This window comes from Polypterus senegalus, chromosome 13 (genome assembly GCF_016835505.1).
Source record: "Polypterus senegalus isolate Bchr_013 chromosome 13, ASM1683550v1, whole genome shotgun sequence".
Lineage (NCBI taxonomy): Eukaryota > Metazoa > Chordata > Cladistia > Polypteriformes > Polypteridae > Polypterus > Polypterus senegalus.
This window is the reverse complement of record NC_053166.1, coordinates 159,740,572-159,764,071: the sequence shown is the minus strand read 5'-3', so window position 1 is coordinate 159,764,071 and position 23,500 is coordinate 159,740,572. Positions and strand designations below refer to the sequence as shown.

Genomic DNA, 23,500 nt, shown 5'->3' with positions numbered 1-23,500 from the left:
AGTCTCCTAAGGAAGAAAAGTCTGCTCTGCCCTTCCTACTGTTGTTTCTCTGTGTTACAGTCCAGCATGTCAGTAATGAGGACCCCCAAGAACTTCTAGCAGTGCACCACCTCTACACCCACCCCCTGAATGGTCACTGGACACAGAGGCTCTTTGGTGTGGCAGCTTCTTGGTTTTGCTGATGCTGAGTTGCAGATGATTCCCAAAGTTCTCCTCCTGACTCCTCTCCTTTGTCTCATGCCCCTCATCGATAGCCCCCCCATAAGTGCAGAATCACCTGACAATTCCTATACCACTGACCTGACCTGCTGATATATTTCTAGTCCAAGGCAGTGAAGAGTAAAGGTGACAGGCTTGCTCCCTGTGGTGCTCACACAGTCCTTGAGTCTCACAAACGGTGGTCTTCTGGTCAGACAGACAGTCAGTTCTATCATCCAGGACACCACAGGCTCACCCACCTGCAGATCTCTGAGTTGACCCTTAACAGGGATAGCTGGATGGCACTGATGTATTGTCCACCCTCATCGAGCAAACAGATAGTTGGATCCTCCCCTCCAATCTTTGTCCAATGGGCAGACAGCAGTGGGTCCAGGTGGTCTACCACAAGAGGACCAGTCTTCATGATGGTGAGGCGTTCTGGTCTGTCGTCATTAGGTGAAGAAGTGCCCACCTTACAATGCAGGATGAGTTCCACAGCAGCACCACTTCCTGCAGCATTGGTGACAGGAGATGCCACCCAGCTGGTCAGCACAGACCTTAAGAACTCGAGGACTTGACTCCATCTGGTCCCTCAGCTCATCCTCTGTGTAGCTTCCTCAGTGATCTCCTCACTTGGTCTTCACTTATTGACAGTCTATGCTGGCGGTCAGAGGTGGTCTCCTCACTGGCCATGGTAGGAGTTGTTGATGGTGGGGGGAGACTGGCCACTGGGAGAAGCGTGGGTCAGGGTGTTAGCTTGTTGTCCACATGCCCTTCTAACACTTGAGCCCTGGGTGGCCCGGTCCATCCTTCATGTTATTCTGGGTGAGTTTGTCTTGTTTTAACTTTGTAAGCTTCCTTTCCTTCATTCAGTTTTTTTTTTTTTCAGCACTGGCCGTGTGTTCTCCTCTTCACCAGGACCCCCTCTTCTCCTTCAGAGGACTTCTTAGCTCCTTCGTAGTCCAGGATGGCGCTGGCATCAACCTCATTGTCGTGAACTCATTCCCTCTGTCTCCATGTGTTTTGTTGAGTTTCCTCCCGTCCCGTTTTATTTCAGCCTCCAAGACTGCTGGTCCGACACAACAGACAGCCCGCTCAAATAAGTGCACCAACTGTTAGAAAATGTTCGGCAGATACGTGCGCTTTATAAATAAATGAGATAATAATTACCCATGAAAGAGACGCGTTATTCAGACTGGGAGTTATAGGTGTCCCCAGTTCGAGAATGCCCTGTGCCCCTTTGCATGCTGGGGTCCCCTCTAAAATTTAAAAGCTCCTCTGGAAAACGAATGGGAATTTCTGAAGGCGCATACAAGATAGTTGGAGGAGCAGCGCGCAGGCGCAGAGATGTGCTCGCCGCCGTCTTCCCTCAGGGCCGCCTTAAGGTGCGCATAAGTGTGGTGAACAGTGCCATCTAGTGGCCATGTGTCCGTTGAAGTCGCGTCCTTCTTCGTTTTCTCCCCCTTCTGCAGGTCTCGTCTCCTTCGAGATGATCTTTGATGCAGTGAACGGTTTCTTAATAGTGTGAATGTCAAAAGGTGTCTGTGAAACGCAGAACATCTGGTCTTCCATTAAAATGTGCCCGCTTAATTCAAATCAATGGCGGCACACCTAAATGGATCACCGACAGCATCAGACGCAAGGCAGGAGTCGTCACTGGTCGGGACGCCAGTGTGTATCCGGGTCCATGTGCTTCTTTGGGAATTGGAAGGAAAACTGGAGAACGCCGCATGGAGAACACGGGACAAACGCGTTCAGCCAGTGACACTTTTATTCAGTCAGTGACAGTTTTAATCAGCCAGACCGGAAGCTGTCATTCAGTCCCGCACTGGTTTTGGTCCAACAGAACTTCAAATTACAATCTGACTCACAATCGGAAATCTAAATCCCAAAATGACAAAGACTCGGACACTTTCAGCCACCCCCCTGATGTTAACAGACACGTTTGGCTTTCAGAAAGCTGGCCACGCATTTTCACTTCTCCAATTCTTAATGGTGGCTCAGCTACCCTTTTGAAGTTTTTACAGAAATTCGGCCTTTTTAATCCACTGAAGTGGCCGGCGAACTCAAAGTGTAAACAGAAGTGCGATGATCCTGGTGCAGGACGAACAGGTCTAACAATCCCACTTCATGTAGCGCCAGTCTGTCCGCAGTGACCATCGCGCAAGTGTCCTTCACAGGAGCGGCACAGCTGAGGCTCGGCAGGTGGCGTCAATCAATCTGAATTGTCTGTCGTGCCGTTAACAGCACGTACCGCCATTAGGAGCAAATCGGATCACAATACATCAGCAGGGCAAAAATCAAAATCAACAGACGAGAACAAAACGTAAAGGCAGCTCTGGGCGGAGGAACAGCAGACAAAGGACAGAGTACAGGGGAATTATAGCGCCTTTACGTAGTGAATACCGACCGAGGGTCTCTTAGACGGGTCAGGACGGTTCGCCCAGAGTTACACTGTCTCTTATATAGCGCCGTTCCAAAGTGGACCCCCATTTACAGCTACTACATTACTGTTGTACCTAAACGGTTGGTGAGCTGCCCCTTTGTATCTCCCACTGTATGGTGGCGCACCATTGCTCAGGCGGGCCGAGCCCCTGCTCACAATCCTCATGTTCTACAGTGTCTGTGCCAGTGTGCCACTTGGAGTCTGGCTTCACTGGCTGGCATTTTACTTCCCAATTAGTCTTATCATGGGGCTTACCCATGTCACAAATTACAAAATGCCACTTGGCCATTTAGACTCGGGCACAACTGGCTAGAGTGTACTTGCCTGACTTCTGCTGTGACGCTGTCTTACCTGGTATGGCTGAGGCCCTGCTGGCAGTCCTCACATTGTGAAGTGTTTATTGCAAGTTACAAAGTGCCAGTCTGCCATGCAAACTCTGCTGTGACTGGCTGGGATGTCTTTTTCCCCAAAGTTATCTTATAGTTATGTGTTACCTGGGTTGATCACGACCCTGCAGCCAGTCCTCATGTTCTGATACTACTGTCACAAATTAAATGGCAGACTGGCACTTGGTAAACTCTGGCATGGCTGGCTAGACTTTCTTTGCCTGATTTTGTCTTAATGGTGAACTCACCCATTGATTGTGGTCTGGAGTAACACAGAAGTCGTTTTGCTCTCCCGTTTTACCGTGGAGCTCCAGGACACCATCGGGCCGAGGCCCTGCTGACAGTCCTCATGTTCTGAGGTGCCTATCACAAATTATGAAGTGCCAGTATGCCATGTGGACTCTGGGCATGGCTGGCTGGGGTGTCTTTTCCCCCCAAAGTCATCTTATAGTCCCACTTTATCGTGATATTGTGTTTGTTACCTGGCCTGATCGAGGCTCTGCTGGCAGTCCTCATGTTCTGAGGTGCCTATCACAAATTATGAAGTGCCAGGATGCCATGTGGACTCTGGGCATGGCTGGCTGGTGTGTCTCGAGTCACCTTACAGTCCCACATTACCGTGATGCTGTGTCACCCAATATGGCCGATGCCCTGTTGACAGTCCTCAAGTTGTAATCTGCCTCAGGTAACAAAAACCTCAGTGTGCCAGCTGGGCTTTGGCATGATTGGCTGTGATGTCACTTCCTGTTTATTGAGCTGGCCATTTGATCCCCAAGCATTGTGGAGTTCCATTACACTGTCCATCTGAGGCCCTGCTCACACTTCTCTTGTTGTGACATGACCCATATTGCAAACCAGCTGTCTGCCATTCAGGCCTTGGCATGACTGGCAGGAATTTCACTTCCTGATTCATCCTACTGCCAAGCTCACCCACCGGGGTCCGGCGTAACTCTAAACCCTTTTTGTCTCCCACTTAACTCTGACTCTCCGTGACTCGGACCGACCGAGGCCCTGCTCACAGTTCTCTCGTTGTCGAGTGCTGCCACCCTGTGACTTTGTCGGCTTCGTAAAGGGTATCAACGTGTGCCGCGATGGTGTGTACCCCCAAAAAAAGATAAATAGCTCTGAAAAACCAAAAAAAAAAAAAAATGCCATCCAGCCAGATAAGTCGTCAGAGTTGAAAAGGCAACCACTTCTCCTCCTCTTGCTCACCAGCTCTTCCTCTTCCTTACTTTTCGTCTTTCCCAGCCGACACGCGGGGCACTTTTCTCCGCGACTTCATCCACGAGAAGGCGGCTGCCGCTGTCCCGTCGCCACTCTGCCGCGAGAAGCAGAGGAATGTCGCCCAGAGGAAGACGGCACAGCCGGTGAAGATGGTGCGCAGGTAAAGGGGGACGAGCAGGAAATTCAGAGTCTGCGGAAAAACAGAAGGAAGTGAGGAGTGAGACCACCTGGGCATGGGGGCTGTTCAGAGCTGAGGCAGGCAGGCAGGCCACTAGGGGCGCCACAGTCGCAGCTCCTCGGTCGTCAGCGGCTGAAGCCAGCAGCACTCGGTGCCTTTATTGGCTTAGCAAAAACTTTTATGCAAAGCGACTTACAAAACTGGACAAGATGGAGTAAACGTCAGTCTTGGGGACTGTGTGACAGGAGGGGACCGATCACCAGGAGTGAAGAGCTCAACTCATGAGGTCATCCGGTAGACAAATTCACGGCCCAAAGAGGGGCTTCAGGCACAGCATAGGCCTATTGGGGGGGGTCTGAAGTTCAAATAGAGGTGGGCAGCCCGTTCCACCCGCTAGGAGGTACCCAGAAAAAGGAGTCCGGCTTCACTGGCTGGCATTTCACTTCCCGATTAGTCTCATCATGGGGCTCACCCATGTCACAAATTATAAAATGCCACCTGGCCATTTAGACTCGGGCACAACTGGCCAGACTGTACTTGCCTGACTTCTGCTGCGATGCTGTGTTACCTGGTATGGCCGAGGCCCTGCTGGCAGTCCTCAGATTGTGAAGTGTTTACTGCAAGTTACAAAGTGCCAGTCTGCCATGTGGACTCTAGGCATAGCCGGCTGGGGTGTCTTTTTTCTCAAAGTCAACTTGTAGTTATGTGTTACCTGGTCTGATCGCGGCCCTGCTGGCAGTCCTCATGTTCTGAAGTGCCAGTCTACCAGGTTTGGGTGTGAAGTTCAAATAGAGGTGGGCAGCCCATTCCACCCGCTAGGAGGTACCCAAAAAAAGGAGTCCGACTTCACTGGCTGGCATTTCACTTCCCGATTAGTCTTATCATGGGGCTCACCCATGTCACAAATTATAAAATGCCACCTGGCCATTTAGACTCGGGCACAACTGGCCAGACTGTACTTGCCTGACTTCTGCTGCGACGCTGTGTTACCTGGTATGGCCGAGGCCCTGCTGGCAGTCCTCAGATTATGAAGTGTTTATTGCAAGTTACAAAGTGCCAGTCTGCCACTCTGAAGTTGAAATAGAGATGGGCAGCTCGTTCCACCCGCTAGGAGGTACCCAGAAAAGGATTTAATGGCGCAGAGAGGTGGCATCACCAGACACCATTTGTCAGCTCAACTGAGTGGACCTCACGAGGGTCTCCATGTCTATTTGAGCATCAAGGATTTGAACATAAGGGAGACCATGCAGTGCACCATCTGAAAAGAGGAGGGACACATTGAACACCAGACGTGCCTTTGCATGTTGAATCATCTGCAGCAGCTTGGTGGCACATGCCGGTGGTCCTGCCAGTACAGGCCTGTGGAAGCCCAGACGTGACGAGACCAAAGCCTGGCCCTGGACTTGTGCTGTATACTCTGGGCTGATGTATTGGATGTTGCACAGAGTGAATCTTCAAGACCGAGAGACCCTAACAGCGTGGTCAGTGAAGGACACCCACGGGTGCTCAATAGGTGGCCCTGATCCTTTCTTTCCATTCCTCTCCCTATTTTGATCCTTCACGTCATTCATAGTTGGTGGGCAGGGCTGTCTTAAAAGCATCATAGGCCCCCCGGGGCCAAGCAGTGCACTGGGGTCCCTACCTACACAACCACTCAGCAAATCATGACATACAGAGATTAGCATGGGGCACCTATGCTTGTGGGGAACTGCCCAGCATGTCCATGTGTTAAGACGGCCCTGTTGGTGGGCACACAGAAGACAATGGCCATCAAAATTCCTCACCGAGGCACCAGCCAGCGCCAGCATTCTTGTTGTGCCCAGGATGCCCACAGACATGCAAACACAAGAGTGACGCCAAGCCGACCAGGAGGGAACCATCCGGCAAGATGGCCACTGGTGTTGTCTCTTCTTACCTGCATGAACGGCCAATACATGAAACCAGTCTGAAAAAAAAAAGAAACAGAGTGGTCGGCAGGTGACCGGGCAGAGACGGCCATCCCACACAGCCACAGCATCTCTAAATGAACGTCAGCGTGAGCGTCCATGGAGCCCACCAGAGTGCTGGCCACGGCCTTCTCACTGAGACGCGGTGGCAATGCCTACAGCTCTGGTATATAGCGCCTTACCTTGTACGTATTCCAGAATTTCTCCCGGCAATCCTGAAGAGGGTCCTTCTTACCTTCCATCAGGCTGACCCCTGAAACCAGAATAAAAATCGAGTGACCAATCGAAAGTGGACGAGGGGGTACATCTTTAATAAACAGGCTGTTTGATTGATGGCTTTTCAGAAACTCTAAAAATGAATAAAACTAAATCAACATCTCCAGGAGTCGCGGCCCAAAGTCAAACACGTCCCCCCACTCGGTCACTTTCACACACGAGGGGCTTCCTTCAGTTGCTCAGTCCACTCAAGTTGGGCAAACCGCCACTTTGTCCTGCCCATAAGTTTAAAATTCGACACTGTGAGCCCCTTCAGGTGTCACAAAGCAGATTTTATATATAGCGCCTTTACACAGCAGGAGTCGTATTGTCACGTGAGGTGAGTAGAGGGACGTGAAGAAGTTAGGGATTATTGACCATGCCAGGAGTGAATGGTGGGCTTTGCACCAGGAACTTTGTATTGTACAGGCCACTAGGGGGCGCATGTTTGGTAGGGTACAGTCACCTCCATTGTTGTACAGTGTGAAGTGACTTACTCGGTGTCACACAATGAGACAATGGAGACAGCTGGTCCAGTTACTTTGTGTCTTAATGGTCACTAGGGGGAGCTTTACTGGTGCAGCACAGTTGTCTCTATTCTTGTATGCTGTGAATCCCAGCAGTGAACTGACTCACTTGGTGTCACACAAAGAATCAAGAAGACCCCTGAACCAGTTACTTTGTGCTGTATGAGCCCCTCGGGGGCGCTTTAGTGCTGCAGTTCCATTATCTCCCCATTCCACAATGTGAGCTCTAGAGGGTGAAATGACTCACTCGGTGCCACACCCTTGAACCAGTTACTTTGTGTCTTAATGGTCACTAGGGGGAGCTTTACTGGTGCAGCACAGTTGTCTCTATTCTTGTATGCTGTGAGCTCTGACAAGTGAAATGGCTCAGGTCAGTCAGGTTAAGACCCTGAACCAGTTACTTTGTGCTGTATGAGCCCCTAGGGGGCGCTTTACTGCTGCAGTTCCATTATCTCTCCATTCTTGTACTGTGTGAGCTCTAAAATTGAGCAGCTCCGTTTGTGAATTTCCCCTTGGGATAAATAAAGTATCTATCTATCTATCTCCCGTATTCCACAATGTGAGCTCTAGAGGGTGAAATGACTCACTCGGTGCCACACCCTTGAACCAGTTACATTGTGTCTTAATGGCCACTAGGGGGAGCTTTACTGGTGCAGCACAGTTGTCTCTATTCTTGTATGCTGTGAATCCCAGCAGTGAACTGACTCACTTGGTGTCACACAAAGAATCAAGAAGACCCCTGAACCAGTTACTTTGTGCTGTATGAAACGGCTCCGTCAGTGCGAGTTAATGACCCGGTGCTTTGTGCTGTTTATGCCACTAGAGGGCGCCTCACTGGTTGTTGCCCACAAGGTCAGTGAAGACTCCTGCAGCAGACTTTGTGCTGAACTGACCACTAGAGGGTGCTATCTCTGCAAGGTGAAACGGCCTCCGCCCTAGGGGGCGCCATACTCCCAGTGGTGCACTGCCACAGTTGAAATGACTTATCTATGGCGACCTCTCAATGTTTGGCTTTACCAGCACAGGACAATTGTCTCCATTGCTGTACACTGCAAAGCTCCAGTAAGCAGAATGACAGAAGATGAACCCACAACGTTGGCCTTTGAAGTTCACAAGGGGGCACTGCGTAACTTTGTCTGGATTTCTGCAATATGGCGTCTAGCAGGTGAAATGGCTCACTCAGGGTCACACAGCAAGAAAATGGTGGCCTTTGAACCATCAACCACTGTGGGGGTCTCACTGGTGCAATACAGGGGTTGAGCTCTGGCAGGTGAGATGTCTGACACAACGTGTCAAAAGGGGGCTTTGTGCTTTATTTGCCGGTGCAGTACAGGGGTCTCTGTGGCTCACACTGTGAACCCTAACAGGTGAAATGACCCACTCGGTGTCACCTACAGTCCGTGGAGACCTCTGAACCAGGGGGCTCTTCACAGCTCGCGGCTTTTGATGTGAAGTCTGAGAGGGGAGCCAGCGGAGGGGAACTGAACCCACAACGTTGGGCCTTGAAGTCCTCCAGGGGGCTCCGGATTGCAGCAGTGCACCTGCAGCAGGTCACTCAGTGACACACAAGGGGTGATGGGTGGTCTTTGCACCAGGACCCCACTATAGGGGTCTCCGTTATAGTGCAGGTTGGACTCGCACGGGAAGACAGTGGAAGGGGGCAGACATCTCATAAGGGGGCTCCAGGAATCGCTTGTGTGCAGTGAATACAAACTGTGCCCCCAAATATGAGGTGAAGGGTCCCGTCCTGCTGGCCGACGCCATTGTCATTTGTGTCGTTAACAATTTGAAATATTCTGTGCAATCAAAACTCGCAGGCCAAGGCTGATTTTTGCTAAATATGAAATAAGCGATGATGTCTGCCGATGACTTTTGTCATTTTCAGGTCATTTCAGACAATTGTGGGTTCTTCTTTGTTTTTCGTGGAGGGGGTCCCAACACATCTGTCCACGTCTTGTGTGTAAATCGTTAAACCGTATTATTGTGTGCTCTTCTGAGGAGACATCAAGTGAGAGCGAGACATTAAAAGTGCGTCATTGTGAGGTCCAGGCCTCTGGGGGGCGCTCTACCAGTAAAGTACAACTGCCTCCATGTCCCCCCCAACTCACTCAGGGTCACACAGGAAGTCATCGGTGCCCATTAAACCAAAGACTGGCTAATCATCCAAGAGTCTGGCCACTAGGGGGCGTTGGGTGTCCTCTCTGCACCAGTAGCCCTGACTGTGACCGCCTTGACCACCACCTGAGGGCTCTTAACCTCCGTGCCAATGCCCCGGTCAGGAGGCGTGCAGGCTCAGTGGTCTCCAGCGACGCGGCCCACGCTGTTTGCTCTGCGGAGTTCACCATCAGTTTGCTTTTTCATTTATTTGACCTCCAGGCATGTGAATGCGATTCATCGGGGCTGACGCACAGCAGTGGGATTGTCAGGTGGCCGGAGGTCCAAAGTTTCTTTTCAGGCTGATCAGCTAAGTAGTCCTTTGGACCACCGGGGGTCTGTTTGTCACAGCGTTTGTGGTCAATGCAGGACTCACCTGTGTAAAAGGCGCTGATGGCCAGAGGGCCCCCCACGGTCACATCCAGAAGGACCTTCTTCAGGATCACGCCGGCCGCCCGGCCTGGAAAGCTGCGCTCCAGAAATCGCATCCACACGTAGTTGAAGTTGGCATGGAAGGAGAAGGCCACCACAGCCACGTTCCGGGTCTGCCTCCAGTTGAAGTCGGCTCTCCTGCTGAAACCCTGGTGAACCAAGTCGCCCCCTGCAAAGAGGGACCCATACAGGGCGACATTGGTGATCCAGGGGAACCGCCTCACCGGGTTCAAAATGGAGTGCCACATCCTGTACTCTGGCTCATGAAGTCCTGAGCTGAAACACAATGCATGTTAGACGGGTGCCATAAAATAATGGGAGCCACTGCCCGCGTACACCATCTCACATAAACTGAGCCGGGCATAACTTGTACCGTTGTGGCACAAAACACATGCAGCCAAATTACAGGGACAGTGAAGGGCACCACATGAAGGGACTGTCACCACACCTTCACTCAGCCTATCGCACTGGCAGGGCTGCCCTCTATCACTATGAGTCAAATAGCAGGAATACTGTAGAGTGGCATGTGACTGATGGGGGGCACACGCAAGGCAGTTATGCCACTCGCTTGCCCATCATCATTCCAGGTTACACTCTAACATTCAGCCTGTCAATGAAAACTGCCACCCCCAGGGACACAGCTATATGGAGGGAGCTGCCACTTATATGCCACCTCAATATTCATCCTGCCAATCAAAGCTGCCAGCCACATTCACCAATTATACTGGCACAGCTGCCCATCAGGTGTCCTCAAATACCTCAAGCTTCACTCTCCCAATTGCAGTTGTCACCCACTGGCATGCCATCATACAGACAGGGCTATCCATCGCGCACCATCCATCAATGAGGACTGCCAATCACATCTGCTGCCCACAAACACCTCATCTTAGTGGCACAACGGCCCCTCGGGTGTCCCTTAATCCATGAGAGTCATGCCTCAGGATTCAAAGCTGGCACTCACACACTCCAACAATCAGTCAGAGTTGCAGCTGGCACTCCATCATATTGGCAGAGTCCTTCAATGAATGTCACATCCCAAACTCCATCTGATTTTCCACCTACATGTACCTGATCTTGGTGGCACAGCTGTCCCACAGGTGTCCCTTAATCCGAGAGTGACGCCTCAGGATTTACAGTTTAAAGATCCAATCAGTCGGTGAGAATCACATCATACGGGTAAGAGCTGCCCCTCAAACCGCCTCTCAGTGAGAGTCATTTCTTAAAATTAACGCCACCAGTCAGATCAGGTCTGCCACCCGCACGCACCTCGTCAAACTGGCATTAACTGCTCTCCATCAGTGCCAATCAATCCCTGCCATATATACTCTGCCACTCACATGCCCCGCACACATTCACCCACCCACTCTGTCAAAGCTGCCACCCACAGTCATATGGATTTAAAGAGTGCCCCCCCACTAACGTCACGCTGTACCCAGCGGGCGCCCTCACCAGTCGCTCTTGTTTCGGAGCAGCGCCGATCAATCGACAGACATCTACGGCTTAACCGACAGGTGGTCAGGCTCGTGCGAGGAGCCTCACCGTCCGACTGTTCATTGTGAAGCGCGACGCGCGACACTGACACCGGTGAGTCCGGGCGGTCCCTGTCTCGATGAGGTACGGGGTGCGAAGCCGGCAACCTCTGAAATGTCTACGCCACTGAGTTGAAGAGACATCTAGTACCGTATAATTAGGGAAGGGGTGTGTCGTTGGGGGGCGCGTCATGGGGGCGGGACAATGCAAAGACACCAGTACGAGGCATACAGGTGGGTAAAGAAAACGCAGATGGGCGGGATTAAGGGCGTGGACTACAAATGAGACGCGTCTAGAAGGTCTAGAAGATGATGAGGGGAGGAGCTAGAATAAGGAAGCTGAATGAGAAAAAAACAACGAGACGCGACTCCTGCCAGTGATTTGATGTAATTAAAGAAAGGACGGGGCATCCCAACGGATGACTGGCGACATAACACGCGCTCCTGTATCCGGCGTGTAAGGACGCTGAGTTCTGTCCAACACTTAAGCAATCTGCCACAGCCCAATACACCCACCATTCACAACTGACTCTTTCCAATGGCCATCTTGTGCCTAACCCTCAGATAAAGCAGGAACAAAACACAACGGTCTCATTTGTCATTCCGACTTGGATGAAGGCAGACTGGGCAGCTGTAACGGTTGTGCTGCCTAAATTCAGATGTCGCCTTTAATAAATCTGAGTACAGCCCCAGACCGATAGACGGACAGTAACCAGAAGGGAGTTAAGTGCAACTGCTGTTTGAAACCCCGCCCTTGCAGTTCACTTCCTGGTTGCGTTGCGTCGTTGCCTGGTAACGACGCAGCGACGTCGCTGCCAGCGTGGAGAAGTCACCCGTTCCAGGAAGTGGAGAAGCCGGAGCTTGGGTGAGCAGAGTTCGAGCTCTTGGCTGCTTTTTGCTGCGCTCCTCCTCGTGTCCACGCCTCCGACTGTCGTCTAGAGAAGAAGCCGAGCCAAAAGCCCCTCGGTTAAGTCCAAGAAGCGGCCGTCAAGGTCTCCGGCACTTTCAGCCTGCACGTATGCGGCCTGCCGACTCCATGGAGAAGCCTTTTCACCAGGTACCGAGCGTGGCGTGATTGCGCGGGGCGGCGCGGGACTCGGGAGCCGCAGGGGCTGGCAGCGGTTGCTGTCTGTTTTCGCGATCGTCACGTGTCTGCTGGTGTAGCGTGCCCTGCCCTGCCCTCGCACCCGGGAGCGGGGCACCAGTCGGGTGGGTGTGTTACGACGCGTGTCAGTGCTGGGCAATCCTGGGGTGACATTTCAGACTGTCAGTCTTCATCCTGCGCGAGCATGGCAACGTAACAAGTGTCTGATGCTGATTGGGCAACGAAATGCCAAGTATCCGACTCTGCCAGGCCTCAAGTCTCAGGTGACCAGACCAGTACTAAAAGCGCACAAAAGTACCAGCAAATGAGTGCAAGCTGGGCACACGAATGCTTAGTGTCTGATTCTGGCAGGGCACACAAATAGGCATAAGTGCTGGTGGGCCACCCAGCGTCACCAGTGAACAAAATCCCAGGTTCCTGCATCAGAGGCTGTTGGGCTAAAGAGATCCCCAGAGTTGAAAGTGCTCCAAATTGCCCACTGCCAAATGCTGATGTGGCACAGAGGAGCCCATGGTCTGGTGCTAGAAGAGTGCCATGCTAAAAAAAATGCAAAAAATGCTCAGTGACAAATACTGATATGGCACAGAAATGCCCAGCGTCTAGTACTGGTAGGGCATTTGAATGCAAAATGCTCTATAAAGTGATAGCAAATTGGGCACAGGAATGCTTAGGGTCTGATTCTAACAGGGCACACAAATGGGTATAAGTGCTGGTGTGGCACAAAGACGCCCAGTGTCACCACCAGTGAAGAAAATTCCAGGTTTCTGTATCAGATGCTAATGGATTAAAGAGATGCCCGCTGCCTAATGCCATTGTGTAGCCCAGGGTTTGGTGCTAGCAAGGCAGAGCAGTTTGATGCCAATATAATGGTATATTAAATAAAACTGCACAGAATGCACAGTGACAAATAATAAAAGATAAAGCACATAGATGCCCAGTATCTCCAGTATCCTATGTACAACTACCAGCAAGCTGGGCACAGGGATGCCCAGAGTTTAATTCTGACAGGAACTTAAAAAGTGAACATGTGGAGATATGTCTGACGTTTAATGAGGGCACAGAGACCACCCGTGTCATTGCAAGTGACCAAAATACCAGGTCCCCATCTGATGCTGGCACAGAACAGAAAACACTGAAATTGTTCAGTGCCCAGAGGAGGGGGCAGTGCTGGCCAGGCATAGAAATGCCCTTGGTCTCATACATTGTGAATGCAGTACTAAACGTGCACAAAATGCCCTATGCCAAACACTGTTGCCCAGTGACCAGTACTACCAGGGGCACATGGCTACCAAATGCTACACTAAAATGACAGCAAATTGGGCAATTAGTGCCTTGATTTTGACAGGGCACAAAAATAGGGATATAGCTGGTATGGCACAGAGAAAGACAAAATACCAGGAAGTCAGATTTATAAAACTTGTGTATGCACAAAAAGTGGCACCGAACAGAGGGAACGGGCAGAGAGGTCAGAAATGTCTTGGCCAAGCATCAGCTCTGTTATGCCCGCTGTGCTGGAAGCCTTAAGCGAATGACAGGGTGTTACATTCAGTTTCTGTATGGCGTCGGTGTACAGGGCATCATAAAAAGGCAGTCTGCAGCTGTGCCCACTTTTCCTAATGTAACTGGTGCGATTGGTGGCACTCCTATTGCAATATGGGCACCTAGCAAAGCTGTGACCTCTGTGATGCCAGCCTTTGTGGCTTGGTAGCCTGGCGTTCAGCTCGCGATTCATTCATTTTGAGGCAAAGAAGTGGTGCCAGGTGACTTGCTGATGGTGCTGGCTGGCACATTGGTAAAGAAACTGGCCAAATCCTCGGGTGTTTTCACGTGGCTCGTGCTATTCATCCATCCATCACCCAACCCGCTATATCCTAACTACAGGGTCACAGGGGTCTGCTGGAGCCAATCCCAGCCAACACAGAGCGCAAGGCAGGAAACAAATCCCGGGCAGGGTGCCAGCCCACCGCAGTCATGCTATTCATTATAACAGCAATCATGTCATTGCCAGGTGACAGTGGCTACCAGCTCAGGTACTGGCACCTTATGCCTTTCCTTGACCTGCCATAGGCACTCTAATGCCATGCCTGATCTTGGCACACTCATGTGTAGGGCACATCATAGGACTTTTCCAAGTGCAGGTGCCAGCGTCTCATTTTTGTCAGTTCTGACAGGAAACAAAATTGAACACATGGAGATGCCAGATGTCAAGTGCTGGAAGGGCACAAAGCGCCAAACACCCGTCCCCCTAATTCGGTTGATGGTGGGCTACAGAAAGCACTAATGCCAGTAGGGCCCAGAAGTGCCCAGTACTTAGTACTGGCCAGGCATTGGTGGTGGTTTGGTACTAAAGTTATCAACACCAGCTTTTAGACCTCCATTCTGGTGCCATCCATCCCCATCCCTGCCTCCCTGGTGTGCCACACTGCCATTACAACACACATAGAGATGCTCGACTTGCCTAGCACTGACAGTGCTGCCCAGTGTTTGACACAAATGGGGCACAGAGGTCCTGAGTGTCTTCTGATGGTGGAGCAGGTGGATGGCCTGTGGAGATGTGATGGCAGTAATCTTACACTGACTGGACACCGAGGTGCCCGCTGTTAGAGCCATGCAGTAACTCTAAAGCAGGAATTGATGAATTGGCACCTTGTCCAGGGTTGGTCCATCCATTTGGCCCAATGCTGCCCCAGGGCCTTGTACCCCTAAATTGAGTTAAACCTGTGCAGGAATTTGGAATTTCAGATCAAACTTATTGGAGGAGGCCCGTCCAGTTGCGAGTGCCAGTGCCGCTGGTTGTCCATTTCGGGGAATACGCAGCTCTTCAGTTGCTGCCGTGGACTCTTTGAGGCGACTGCAGTCAATTCTGCACACAAAAATAAGAATCGGCCTTTGAGCGTTCAGTTAAATCTGCGTGGAGGCAGGAAGAAAAAATCCAAAAATGTCATCCATAAGGGAGACGAAACGCGTACAAGTGGGAGATGACGGCGGGCCGTACTCTGCCCGCTCCGCGCCTTGTGTCAAGCTGGCTTTTCCAGTTTCGGCGTCCGTGCGAGGCCGGCTTTTGTCTTTAGACGATCTTAACATTTTGTAATCGTCTTGTTTGTCTTTTTTTTTCTTAATGAATTTTACGTTTGGCGTGAAGTCTCGGAGTTTTAGAAACACTCACAAAATATTTGTTCCTTATTAAAGAATGGATGTTGTGCCCACTCAGCCGGGCTTTCCACAGAGCGTCAGACCAGGAGATGTTGTGTTGTTTTCATTCACTTGTAATTTGTTTTTGCACTGAAGGACTGAAAAACAAACAGTCGGCAAACGGCACGTAGCTGGCATTTAAGGATCTTCAGGACTGGAAGTAAACGTCCGCCTTCCTCTCAATCCTGCCAAGCAGCTCTGAAAAAACATCCACTTTGTAGACTTGATATAAAAATACACCTTAGATGCCATCATAACATCTTGGGGGACCCCCCCCCCATTGCTTTAACGCAATCATCACATCACAAGAAGCCCCCCCCATTGCTTCAACGTGATGATAACACCCCCCCTTTGCTGAGACACAATCATATCATCTTAGGGACCCCCCCATTGCTTTGATGAAATTATCAAATCTTAGGGACCCCCCATTGCTTTGATGCAATCATAACAACTCAGGGAATCCCCCCTTTGCTTTGATGCAATGATAAAATCTCCATGGACCCCCCCCCCATTGCTCCGGCTCAGTGATAAAATCTCGGGGGGAATTTGCAATGATGCAATAATAAAATCTCTGGGAGCCCCCCCCATTGCTCCAACAAGATGATAAAAATCTCTGGGGACCCCACCATTGCTCCTCCATAATCATATCATTTTGGGGAGCCCCCAATGTAATCATAACAACTCCTGGGAACCCCACTTTGCTTTGATGCAATGATAAAATCTTGGGGGACCCCCATTGCTCTGATGCGGCGGTACAATCTCTGTGGACCCCCCTCCCCCATTGCTTCACATGCGATCATAACATCTCGGGGACACCCCGTGTTTCTTTGATGTGATTGTAAAATCTTGGGGAGCTCCTCCCCCATTACTCTGCTGAGATGATAAAATCTCTGGGGACCCCCCCATTTCTCCAATATGATAATAAATTCTCAGGGACCACCATATTGCTGTGATGTGATAATAAAATGTTGGGAAGCCCCCCGTTACTCTGATGCAATGATAAAATCTTGGACGACCCCCATTGCTTCAACACAAGTATGGTATCTCCAATGTGATTGTCACATCTCGGGACCCCTAAGCTAATTTTTTTTTCTAATCCACAGTTCAAAACCTTGGTTGTCAGGGGTGGCCTTCCGGGTGATGGCATCTCGACATGCCTGTTCTACATGTGACTACTTTATACCTCTTTGTGTTTCTGAGGGCGAGTGCAACATTCATAAACTCCGCCACAATTAATGCTTCGTCAATACAAATATTAAAATTTTGTACACCAGTAATAATAAAGTATTACTGATATGACACAGAGAGGACCACAAAGGCAGCACTCTGAAGAGCTCCTGAACGTCCTGTGCGTAGTTTAACATATTTTGACTGTTTATACAAATTATGTGATTTATTCGACTCAGAGTCTGTAAGAATATGTGGTGTTAATGGTAGCTCAGTGCAGCGTATCATTTCTTCTTCTTTTTCTTCGTCTTCTTCTTCCTTAGAATTTCCCATTTTTCTATGGGGTCGACCTTCTGATTGCCAGTGTAGATCCTCAGCCACAGAGCCGCCACTCCATTCAGTGCAGCGTATAACTGACGTATTAAAAAGTGCAGCCTCGTGATCGAGACAAGTCAAACACAGATATAAGACGTATTCTATAAAATATAAAATGGTCGGATTTTTTTGTTCAATTTGTGTCTAATTGACACCAACTGCATCAGCTGCAGAACTGAGAGACCTCGATAGTCTAGAACAGCAGTTCCCAACCTGTGGGTCGCGACCCCGTTGGGGGTCGAATGATGCTTTGCCAGGGGTCGCCTAAAAATATGGAAATATGGGTTTTGTCTGTTCTAATGTGTAAAACTTGTTATTGTACACATTTTTTCCATCGGTAGTTTTTTACTATAATTGTCATTCGAGGATAGATGTTGCAGACAATTGAATCAGAATAATTTCAAACGTTTTAATTGACGTAACTTTATTATTTTTAACTGTTTACATTACTGGGATTTACGCACTTCTTCTTCCATTTCCAACAACATATCTTTGTGAAACAGGACTTTCCAGCTTGTTGGTTATCAATGTTGCAGAAGATGATCTTCGTTGTGTATTTGCACAGACTGCCCCGAGAATTTCTGATCTGGTGAGAAAGAAGCAGCCTCAACCTTCGCACTGACGTTGGCTTTTTACGTGTCCTGTCGCAACAGTTTTGTAACGATGTAGTTTACTGTTGTCATATTAAGACTGTTACCCACGCTACGCCATGCTGTTCACATTTTCACATAAGTATACAACATGAATACGGTGAATACAGTTCAATACCCAATGAAGAAAAACAAATAAACATAAGTCATAAAGACAAAATTTCATTTATTTGTAATTAGAAATAAATATTTCACAATATATAATTACATATTGTTTTTGTTATTAATCACTATGCTTTAATTATTTTCAATTTGTAACAATGAAGATACATCCTGCATATCAGATATTTACATTATGATTCATAACAGCAGCAAAATTACAATTATGAAGTAGCAACGAAAATAATTTTACAATTGGGGTCGGCACAGCGTGGGAAATGAATTGTATTACAGGGTCGCGGCACTAGAAAGGTTGAGAACCGCTGGTCTAGAAGTTTAATAAACGCTGAAAACACATTTGAGTGCAGGAACTGAAGGGAATTGAATTCGTCATGAGGGGCGTCAGGTCACCACCTGAAACGGGGGGGCAGGCGTCAATTTATGGACCTCCTGGTGTCTGAAGTGCTCGGATCTGTCCGAGGCCTAAAATTGTCCTGACTGCAGCTGAATCCTTCTCGTCTTAGCCTGCTCCAGCAGTTCCAGGCGAGTGTGGTCCACATTCCTGACTAGAGATGGCCTCACCCCAGGTAGCCAGCCTGATAAAACTCCACAGGCGGGTTTTGACCTGCATAGGCCTAAAATGGTTCTTTTGGCTTTTAAAATTTCAAAATAGTTTGTAAAAAGTCCTTCACAATACAGTAATCCCTCCTCGATTGCGGGGGTTGCCTTCCAGAACCCCCCGCGATAGATGAAAATCCGCGAAGTAGAAACCATATGTCTGTATGGTTATTTTTATATATTTTAAGCCCCTATAAACTCTCCCAAACTATTAACATTATTAGAGCCCTCTAGACATGAAATAACACCCTTTAGTCAAAAGTTTAAACTGTGCTCCATGACAAGACAGAGATGGCAGTTCTTTCTCACAATTAAAAGAATGCAAACATATCTTCTCTTCAAAGGAGCGCCGTCAGGAGCAGAGAATGTCAGAGAGAGAGAAAAGCAAACAATCAAAAATCAATACGTGCTTTTGGGCTTTTAAGTATGCCGAAGCACCCGCGATAAAGTGGCATTTTTTAGAGGAGCGTCCGTATCTTCTGTGCAAACAGCCCCTCCGTCAGGCAGAGAGAGTGAGAGAGACCGAGAAAAGCAAACAATCAAGCACCGCGCGGGAAGCAAATCGTATATCATTGAGGATACGTAACACGTGCTCTGATTGGGTAGCTTCTAAGCCATCCGCCAATAGCGTCCCTTGTATGAAACCAACTGGGCAAACCAACTGAGGAAGCAAGTACTATAAATTAAAAGACCCATTGTCCGCAGAAATCCGCGAACCAGCGAAAAATCCGTGATATGTATTTAGATATGCTTACATTTAAAATCCGCGATGGAGTGAAGCCGTGAAGCCGTGAAAGTCGAAGCGCGATATAGCGAGGGATTACTGTACACACAAAAAAAAATGCACTTCAAGAGGGAGGAACCGTCTAAACTTCTGGCTTGAATGTCAACAAAACTTAACATGTTAACGCAGGCATCGTGAAAGTCACACGGACGATAAAAGTGACAGCAGTGGCATGCTGGGTGGCTGTCCTCTGGAAGGCGGTGTGCTGATAGAGGGGTCCTAAAACACCAGGGTGGTCATAAGTGTGCCGTTAGTTTTAAGATCCCCCCCCGAGCTGCTGTGGCGGTGGCGTCGACGACTCATCACAGGATATTCATTTGTTAAGCAAATGAAGCGAATCAAATAACAAGCGGGGCCTGAAGGCTCATTCTGAGCGCCGTGATTCGTTTCGGAGGCCCGCACTTCTGACACGTGAAGCTTTGATGGCCTGCAGTCCTAAACGTAGACGGTGCGAAACGGAGGACACCCGCTCGTCTACAAGTCCTTTTGTTTTAATTCTCTGTGGATGGGCTATTTCTTGGGTGTATGCCAGGCAAAGGTACAGCAGATCGGAGAGATTCTGGAAAAATATCGAGAGGAATGGAAAGGAGTGGCGTGTGCTTGGCATTTATGGATTTAGAGAAGAAGGCATGTGATTGACACTCGGTGCCACGGCCCACCTGCCTAAAGTAAAGTCATCCCTGATGGAGGGATCCTTTCATTGGATTAGCGCTATTTCAGCGGTGGAATGGCCAAATGGGGGTGGCAGCTTGATGAATGAGGTCTCCAGGACTCTGAACAAATCCAAATCCTATTATGGGATATCATCTACTGTTAAATTGTACTCCGGTACTTCTAAAGGTTTTATTTTTATACTGCATTGAGGATTTGTTCTGTTCTGTGTGTTGTATTGTATTGACTTGACACCCACTGCACACCCAGCCTACCTGTAAAGGGGTCTCTCTTTGAACTGCCTTTCCGGAGGTCTTTTCTTGTCTTTTAAAAAGAGTCAAGGCTGGGGGGCTGTCAAGAGGCAGGGCCTGTTAAAGCCCATTGTGTGATTTTGGGCTACAAAAAAATAAATTGTATTGTATTGAGAAATATGGACATGTATGAGAAGGGAGCACCACAGACATGGAGAGGGGGCCTTGTGCACAGTAAAATTAAGTCCCCATAAAGCCCAATTTTTAAAACCATGCCGCCCCAACATCTTTTTAGTTTCAGCACTGGAGTCAGATGGCCGTTTTCTATGGAGGAATATTTCGGACAAAATGAAATAAATAAATAAATGCGTAAATAAATAAAAGTACTGTGAAATGTGAGCATAAATAAATAAATGTGTCATGAAATGAGAGCCTTAATAGATAAATATGTCATGAAATGAGAGCATAAATAAATAAATGTGTCACGAAATATGTTTTTCGTTGCTTATTTATTTATTTCATTTTGTCTGTAACATTCCTCCAAACCGTCATGAAATACGGCTTGAAATAAAACTGTCACTTTCACTCGTCAAAGTTGAGAGGGTGGGCTTTAACACGCCCTCTAGTTACTGATTGGTGAATCGATAGCACAAGAATTCATTAGAAAAATGCTTACTACTGCCGATGAAATGGATTCTGGCGAAGATATTACGTATTTCAGAGAGAGAATTGAAGATTTATCGGAAGAAATTACAATGTTGGCGGCCCTTTTAGACTCCGATATAGATGAAACTGTTTTTGAAATTATCGAAGAAGAGGTGGAACGGACTCGACTACACTCCAGTTCAGGTGACACAGTTCCCTGCTCTGGACGTCCATCCTTTGACATTCCAGCTGAGTCAATAGAACACCTTCTGTTATGCGGTTTAAAAGTACGACAGATTGCAGATCTATAAGGTGTATCGGAGAAGACGATCACAAGGCGAATGAGCCAGTTTGATACACGGTAAGCTGCAACGGCTGTATTAGTTTAGGTACTTTGACATGGAATGCCCAAAGCAGCGCCAACTAATATTTTGAACTGAACAACTTTACCACTGATCAGAGCTGTACTGTTGTTTGAAAAAGTAGCTGCGAATATGCAACTGACTTTATACTCGTAAAACAAGGGTCAAATACTCAGTTCTAAAAGGGCCGCCAACATTGTAATTTCTTCCGATAAATCTTCAATTCTCTCTCTGAAATACGTAATATCTTTGCCAGAATCCATTTCATCGGCAGTAGTAACCATTTTTCTAATGAATTCTTGGGCTATCGATTCACCAGTCAGTAACTAGAGGGCGTGTTAGAGCCCACCCTCTCAACTTTGACGAGTGAAAGTGACAGTTTTATTTCAAGCTGTATTTCATGACGGTTTGCAGGAATGTTACGGACAAAATGAAATAAATAAATAAGCAACGAAAAACATATTTCGTGACACATTTATTTATTTATACTCACATTTCACTGTACTTTTATTTATTTACGCATTTATTTATTTATTTCATTTTGTCCGAAATATTCCTCCATAGTTTTCAAGCACCTTGTGCTCAGTTGTCTGTTAGTGCGATCAGGACTCCATTTGCGAATCGCCCAACACTTTCTTATTCTTCTTCCATTTACATCGAAGTCAAGTCAGCAGCTCTGCGGAAGTATATAAGCACAATGGAGGCTCCAATGGAAAGCACCTCCACGGGATTTGTAATGCGGTGCCGCTGTGAGACTTTGGGGGAAGAATGAAGGAGTTCTCTGTTATTCAGTATTGAGGTCTGAAAGCTGCCCATCAGTACCCAAGTCAGAGTCGTAGTAGTGAGCCGACACTTGTCAGGGCAATGGGCCGACTCCTTACCTGGCCAGGACCCGTGGCCTGGATAAATTACTGAGGTAAACCTAAATCTACCAAGCCGTACCTCTGACAAATAATATTTTCCCCCCAATTGACGGGTAAACACAAGCAAATAGCCAAACGTAAATCAAGTGCAGTGACATACACTGTGTGCACAATTATTAGGCAAGTGAGTATTGTGACCATATTTTATTTACTCTAAGCTGTACAAACTTGAGTGCTGATTGGATATAAGCATGTCAGGTGACGTGTATTTGTGTAATGAGGGAGGGCGTGGCCTAAGGAGATCAACACCTTACATCAAGGTGTGCAGAATTATTAGGCAGCTTGTTATCCTCCGGTAAAATGGGCCAAAAAAAGAGATTTAACCGACATTAAAAAGTCAAAAATTGTAAAAATGGCGGATGAAGCACTCTTGAAATTGCTCAGATATTGCAGCGAGATCACAGAACCATGAAACGTTTTGTTGCAAATAGTCAACGGGGTCACAAGAAACGTAAACGCAAATAAACTGCCAAAGATTGGAGAAGAATCAAACGTGAAGTTACCAGGAAGCCGTTATCCTCCAGTGCTGTCATATTCGAGAACTGCAACCTACCTGGAGTGTCCAAAAGTACAAGGTGTCCAGTGCTCAGAGACGTGGCCAAGGTAAGGAGGGCTGAAACCCGACCACCACTGAGCAAGACACGTAAACTGAAACGTCAAGACTGGGCCGAGAAACATCTGAAGACAGATGAGACGAGAGGGACAGTTGACGGAGCAGATGGATGGGCCCGTCGCTGGATCGGTAACGGGCACAGAGCTCCACTTCGACTCAGACACCAGTAAGATGAAGGTGGGGTACTGGTATGGTCTGGTATTATCATAAGATGTGCTAGTTGGACCTTTTCAGGTTTAAGATGGACTCCCAAACCTACTGCCAGTTTTTAGAAGACAAAGACAGTGGTAAAAGAAAAAGTCTGCATCTTTCTAGAAGACCCGGATTAATATGCAGGCCGATGCCCCGTCACATGCATTGAAGTTCTCTGACAGAATAATGACATGGCCCCCTTCCTCACCTGACCTAAAGCCCTTGTTACACGGCAGATTTACGGAGAAGGAAAAGAGAAGACATCTGTGAACGGCGTCTGGGAGAGGCTGTGGCTGCTGCTGCTGCTGTACAAAAAGATGTCAACAGATCAAGAAACCGACCGACTCCATGAATGGACGGCTTATGACTCTCATTGAACACAAGGCTGGCTGTATTGGGCACTGGTATCATATTTGAAATGTCACAAATGTTTATTTGTAAATTTATAGAGCTGTTTGTTATTCTGACTTTAACAGATGGAAACAAACAAGTGAGATGGGAACATTTTAGTTTTGCGTAATAATATTCCCCTGATGACGTTCACACTCGCGTTTCCTTTGTAAAACATTCCAGTTTCAGGTTTATTAACATTTTGGAT

At 48.3% G+C, this 23,500-nt stretch overlaps 2 protein-coding genes across 6 annotated transcripts in view; one reads left to right on the top strand and one right to left on the bottom strand.

The window, feature by feature from the left end:
• Positions 1-1,951: 1,951 nt before the first annotated feature.
• mpv17l (MPV17 mitochondrial membrane protein like) lies at positions 1,952-11,306 on the bottom strand. Of its 2 annotated transcripts, none has more exons than XM_039774055.1 (5): positions 11,196-11,306; positions 9,691-10,022; positions 6,561-6,631; positions 6,348-6,377; positions 1,952-4,444 (listed from the first exon to the last, which is right to left on the bottom strand). In XM_039774055.1, exons 2-5 carry the CDS (start codon positions 9,992-9,994, stop codon positions 4,259-4,261), a joined length of 591 nt encoding a protein of 196 aa, XP_039629989.1. In that variant the 5' UTR covers positions 9,995-10,022; positions 11,196-11,306; the 3' UTR covers positions 1,952-4,258. The 2 variants fall into 2 exon arrangements, with proteins under 2 accessions (XP_039629989.1, XP_039629990.1); XM_039774056.1 differs by lacking the exon at positions 11,196-11,306 and adding an exon at positions 10,815-11,189.
• The window catches only part of pdxdc1 (pyridoxal-dependent decarboxylase domain containing 1), a 57,312-nt gene continuing 45,055 nt past the window's right edge, over positions 11,244-23,500 (top strand). For 2 of the 4 annotated variants that reach the window (XM_039774050.1, XM_039774049.1), the window contains exon 1: positions 12,149-12,332. In XM_039774050.1, coding sequence (XP_039629984.1) covers positions 12,294-12,332 — 39 coding nt within the window. In that variant the 5' untranslated portion in view covers positions 12,149-12,293. The other 2 variants (XM_039774051.1, XM_039774052.1) reach the window with 2 other exon arrangements.